At 46.7% G+C, this 6,102-nt stretch overlaps 1 protein-coding gene across 1 annotated transcript in view; it reads left to right on the top strand.

The window, feature by feature from the left end:
• Window positions 1–3,374, top strand: part of ints2 (integrator complex subunit 2) — a 36,415-nt gene extending 33,041 nt beyond the window's left edge. The window contains exons 21-25 of the mRNA XM_080550168.1: window positions 101–385; window positions 1,062–1,169; window positions 1,304–1,409; window positions 1,751–1,927; window positions 2,267–3,374. Coding sequence (XP_080406294.1) covers window positions 101–385; window positions 1,062–1,169; window positions 1,304–1,409; window positions 1,751–1,927; window positions 2,267–2,439 — 849 coding nt within the window. The 3' untranslated portion in view covers window positions 2,440–3,374. The remainder of the gene's footprint in view (window positions 1–100; window positions 386–1,061; window positions 1,170–1,303; window positions 1,410–1,750; window positions 1,928–2,266) is intronic.
• Window positions 3,375–6,102: the final 2,728 nt, after the last annotated feature.

Here is a 6,102-nt window from a genome sequence, read left to right as displayed (position 1 = left end):
GCCAAAATTAACACTGACGCACACACGTGCGCACACAATCGAGCTCCCGATATTTCAGATCATCACGCTCACTCCCTCTGTCGTTTCTCTCTGATCCCAGGACAGCGCCGCGGTCCAGATCCTGTTAGAGGTGTGTCTGCCCACCTCAGACGAACAGCAGCCAGGGGGCGCCCCTGGGGAGAGCCTGCTGAGGAGCATGAGGGGCCCCGCCGGCCCCCTCAAACAGGAGAGAGAGGGCCCCGGGGCGAGGGGGAGGGCGGAGGGGGAGGGAGAGCCAGAGGGGGGGCTGCTCAGCGACCTGAGGGAGGTGCAGTGTCTCATCTGCTGTCTCCTGCACCAGATGTTCATCGCTGACCCCAACATCGCCAAGCTGGTGCACTTCCAGGTAAACACACTCGTTGATAATGGATTTGTTTTGTTTTTACTCGTCAATAACTCAGTTATTGATTCTATATCGACCTGTCGGCAGATTTTCTTTCTCCTATGATAGTGAGTCCTGTCAGATTGTGTTATATTGACGCTGTGCAACACGGCCCTGAAGGCTGAGGTGAATGTTGCTGTGCGGTATTTACAGTTTTAAGGTCAGAAGGACAAGACGAGGACATGTTTGAACCCCTGTAGGGCTGTTGGCCTGTCAGAACAGTCAGTGGTGAGGAGGGATGAACTACTGCAGTGTTCCCAGAAGTACGGAGGCGGCCGTATGTTGGACCTCATCCATACGATCCTGACTCTCTGTCGCCCTAATCCAGCCTGGCTCCACGCCGCTTACATAAGACGGCGTGCGTGCGGGGACACACGCTGGTCTGTGTTTACATCAGAAGGCGACAGTTTAATCTCTTATCCTCTGCTCACTCTTTTTATTTTATTTTATTTTATCCCTATTCTCTTTTGCCTTTTTATTATTATGTATATAAAACATTTGATAAATTCTGCTCTTGTTTCTCTCCTTCTATTTCCATTCCTCCTTTCCTATCATACTGTTACCTCCCTCCCCTCCCCTCTCCTCCCCTCCCCTCCCATCTTTCTTCCCCTCCACCGCCTCCCTTCTCTCCCTCTGTCAGGGTTACCCTCAAGCTCTGTTGCCCCTGACGGTGGCAGGCATCCCTTCTATTCATATCTGCCTGGACTTCATCCCAGAGCTGCTGGCCCAGCCCCAGCTGGAGAAGCAGGTGAGGCCCCCCCTCACCCTCCCCCTGGTCTGGCCTCCTCACCTGGAGCCTCCAGCTACACCCTCCCTGTGCCAGCCTCTCTGCTCTGGATGGGCATTAACCAAGGTGTGTGCGTGTTGTGTTTCCCCCTCCAGATCTTTGCCATCCAGCTGCTGTCCCACCTGTGTACCCAGTACGCCCTGCCCAAGTCCCTCAGCGTGGCGCGCCTGGCCATCAGTGTCATGGCCACCCTGCTCACAGGTTAGCGCTTAACTCCTCCACCGCTAATCTCTCTCTCTTTGGTCTCTTGTTGTTGTTGTTGTTGTTGTTTTGGGAAGAGGGGAGGTTGTCTCATTTCTCTCCTCCTCCCCCTTATCATTTCCTTCTTTATGGTGTCCCTCTTTATTGGGTCTCGCCACTCCCTCTCTGTATCCTTTGATATGTTACTGCCATCTCCTGGTGGGTGTCTGTCAGTGCAGCTTTCTCTATTCCACACTGTTCAGTGTGTACCAGCCGCCCTGCTTTTCAACCATGTGACGTATTGAGCTGCTGTTGTGACATGGACCCGTGTGTGTGTGTGTGTGTGTGTGTGTGTGTTCCAGTGCTGACCCGTGCCAAGCGGTTCTCCTTCTTCATGCCCACCCTGCCCTGCCTGGTGGCGTTCTGCCAGGCCTTCCCCCCCCTGTATGAGGACGTGGCGGCCCTGCTGGTGCAGACGGGCCAGGTGTGCGCCTCAGATGTGGCCACCAAGGCCCGGGACATCGACCCGCTCATCGCCAGTAAGTCTGGAGACTGATCCCCACACAATATAATAATAACAACTATATTATTATTAGTAGTAGTAGTATTATTATTCCCAGTAAACAAAGAGTCCAAAAGACGTCCTCAGGGAAGCCGGAATGTGGGTTCAGATGACGTCTTTCTAAGACGATTCTGTAGTCCATAAGACGTCCTAAAGACGTCATCTGGACGTCCTAGAAAGACGTCATCTGAACCCACATTCTGGCTTCCCTGAGGACGTCTTTTGGACTCTTTGTTTACTGGGTTATCATCGTGTCATTTGTGAATCAGTGTTGGTGTCTCTCCTGTGGTCTAACCTGTCCGTCCCCCCCCCCCAGGACTGCAGTACCTGAAGGAGAAGCCCCAGGAGGTGTCTGGAGGGGGGTCCAAGCTGAGCCTGCCCCAGAGGGCAGCAGAGGGGCTGGGGGGGGCCGACCCTGACGTGCAGCTGTGCTACCGCATAGAAGCCACCTTCATGGACATCGTCAGCTCCAGCCTGCACGGACTATAAACACACACCTCCAGGGCCGCAGGGGACGTAGAATGACATCACACACCTCCAGGGCTCATCTAGAGGGCTACAGATGAATCACATATTTAATTCCAGAACGTTGTTCCCTCCCATGTGCCCTCATTCACACCCCATCACAGATCAGATCAGATAGGTCTGGGTAGGTGGTCAGATAGATCTGGGTAGGTGCAGAGTTGTATGTTAGAAGAGTGAAGGGGTCAGTTCTCTATTGATGAAGAAACCTTTAGAAAATCAATTTTAAGTGACAACTACTAACAGAAACACGTTACCATGATGATAATCCTAATATATCATGCTTGGTGGGTGGGGACACAAAGTAAACAAGACTTACGGTGCTGTCTGGCTGCCGTCTTGACAAAGCTCTCCGGGATGCCTTCGCTTCAAGTGTTGATCAAGTGGTGTGTTAGCTGGTGTTAGCTGGTGTACACCACAGTGTTACATTTACATGTTTGGCACTTATTCCAAAGCGACTTACAATCGATACATTTGACTAAGCAAGAGAATCATCAGTTCACCAGTTGTAGCAGGAAGAGTAATCTAGCTCAGGCCAGGGGCCACTGGCAGTCGTGGTGACAGTGTAGGGTGTTGGGTCTGTCTAAAATACTCCCATACTTCAGTTCAGATGGTGAATCCATGCTTTGACCGGACGCAGCCATCTTCTTTGTGACATGCCGGCGAACATTATACAAATCAACGTATCTCCGTAATCGATTATGCCGATGAGTTGCCCCAGTCCTAGGAGACTCAAATAGTTCCTGCATGCGAACCGATTGAGCAAGTTGCCAGGCAACCACTTCTTGGTTATAATGAAAGTTGTGTGGTTAAATCAATTCAAGAGAGACATGTTCCAAATGTGTGGTAATTTAATTGTTTAACATTAAATTAGCTATGAGGTTTTGGGACCAAAACTGTCTTTTTTCGCCATGTTTTCCCTAACATACACTAACATATCTTAGTTCAATGAAAAAAATCTAGATTGGGTAAATCAGAATTTCAACTACCAATGTTCTAATATACCACTCATATGTGTAAGCAAATATGATGGAGCTGAGGCTTACAAGTCCAATCCTATCAGATCTGTGAAGGGGAGTGAACAAAGGCATTTTGGAGGGAACAACTTTCTGGATTAATGAATGTGATGAATTAGTATAAGGCTTTCAGATTGTCACTTAGTAAGTAAAAGCCAACCAATGTTCTGTACTGTTTATAGCATAAGACTGTACGTTAGTGAAATCACATGTTTTCACTCTTGTCAGGATCTCAGTTGGGTCCAGAGTCTCGTTCACAGCCAGCCAGTCTTTCTGTTAAGATTTGGTCAGTTACTGACAGACTGACATTTTCACCCGTCAGTCAAAGTCTTTGTTGGGTTGAAAGTATACTGTAAATAAAATGCATTTAGATAGGAGTTGAATTGAAAAATGTATCTGGTATGTATGCGATGTCATTGTTTTGTAGTAAATGAAAGATAAAATGTTATAGGTCTGTTTTCTTGACCACTGTACAAATATATTTTCTATGCTGAATGTCTTGTTACCTTTCTCAGCAAAAAAAACAAAAGGTATTTCAAAATATCAGGTGACCTTTGAATTATGTAGTATTTTTGTATTGTACACTCATGTTTGTAATAAAACCTGAAACTTGAGAAACAACTGAGTTTCTGTGATTTTTTCCTTGAAAAGCATTAAGGTCCTGATTCTCAGTCAGTTGTTTACCACTTTTTGTTGAATGAAATAATTTACCAAATGCTGAATTTATCTTTGAATGTTCCTAGTATAAAGGAACGTGTATTCCACCGCAGTAGAACATTGAAATTCCACAGATTCCTGACAGATCCAGTGGTTTGGCCCCAGGCCATGAGTCTATCCTGGTGTCCCTCTGGGACCGTTCTAAAGCCTCCAGCACCAGGGCCTATGCTGAGCCTGGAGGTGTAGAGAATCTCAGTTAGTTACTCTCACCACATACATCTGTCTCCTCTCCATCACAATCACCCAGCATAAATGTTTGCTTAGATGTACAAAGCATTTACCTAAGGACTTGACTGACTGGTTCTTAAACAGCTATCCCCAGCCGGAGGTCTTCCGTCAAGTGTGAGCTATATTTAATGATGAGTCTGAGAGGTATGATTGTTTTCTGGCGAATGAGGTGAATAATCATGATGTGCTTTGAACTAGCGACATTAGGCTGACTTTGATGTTGATATAGTCGCAGCTGGTCTAATATTAGTTTTAATGATGTCTCCTCTAACCTACTGCAGGCCTCTCAGGCTGGCTGACATTGAAGTGATTTCCAGTGTGGATGCCCGTCACGTCCCGAGCTCACTGACCCTGCAGGTAGTCTGAGACACCTGTTTAACCTCAATTATGAGCCAAACAGCAAGGTATCAGAGGTAGGTCACAGAGCTGTATGAGCCTCTTTGAAACAGGACTGTGTTTAGTAGCTAGGCTCGACTGGAAACCAAAGCAAGTACCCCCGCTGCAGGCTACACAGTTATGACTGGGTATCCATTATTATTGTAGCGTCAAGATCAATTCCAACCAGGGCTTCTTAAATAAGTCGACCAATCAGCTGTTAAAGAGAGACCAATCAGCTGTTAAAGAGAGACCAATCAGCTGTTAAAGAGAGACCAATCAGCTGTTAAAGAGAGACCAATCAGCAGGCACTTGCTGCAGTTGCTGGGATGAAAGTGATGGCCATCGAATGAAAGCCACCCCATGGTATTCAACAGGGCCGGTTCTAGAAATCTATATTAGGGTGGGCTGGAAGAAGTTAGAGGTGGGCAGGGTCCCTGGGACATTGAATATGTTACCTTTTTTTGTGCCCTCGCAAAAGCAAAACATGATGATATAGGTTTTGGGTCGTCTGAGTTTATGAGAACAAACAACTGTCACAGATTGCAGCAAGAGGCTATACTCCTGATTTGCATAGGCTACTCCTGATTGGTCTAAATCTCATGCTTGAGACAAGGAGCATCATACTTTTGTGACACCGTGGTGACGGAAGAATTTATACAGGGAACTAGAGAGGTCGAAAAACCTTTTGGCACATGGCTAACCCTGCATGGCATGCACAACCACTAAGTGTAACTGGTGGTTATAACAGTGGATATATGGAATATATCTAGAAAGCTTCTTTAGAAGTAATGCTTGCACACTACCTCGTATTCCACTCATCACCGATGCTCCATCATAACACTGGCTAACTATGTTGTCAGTACTGTAACCAGCAGTAGAAATGTGTCTCAATGTTTCAGTGGACATGTACTCAGCATCAAGTTGATTTAAGTCAAGCAACCCAATGAGATGCTCCTCTGGCATGGAATCACATACAAACCCAATCATTATGGACACATTCTCAACATTTACATCTAGTCTGGTAGAACCCAGCAGAGTCAGCGTTTGCATAGTGCATACCTTTTCCTGACCTCTCCAAGAACCATGTTTACCAGTGTTTCAATGATCTCCTTTTGAATAACCTTAGAGGTGTACCTGGCATTTGTAGGTATACTCTTAGCAATATCAGCTAGTTTGTCGACTCACCTCTAATTCGCACAAAGTCAATACGCTCGCTTGAGGTTGTTTTTGCCTTATGCGAATACCTCTCATTCACATCAAGTCGAGTGCTGCTTATACTGTAATAATATAA

This window comes from Nansenia antarctica (assembly GCF_963989245.1).
Source record: "Nansenia antarctica genome assembly, chromosome: 20".
Lineage (NCBI taxonomy): Eukaryota > Metazoa > Chordata > Actinopteri > Argentiniformes > Microstomatidae > Nansenia > Nansenia antarctica.
The sequence above is the reverse complement of the archived record's forward strand: the minus strand, read 5'-3'. Positions and strand labels throughout refer to the sequence as shown.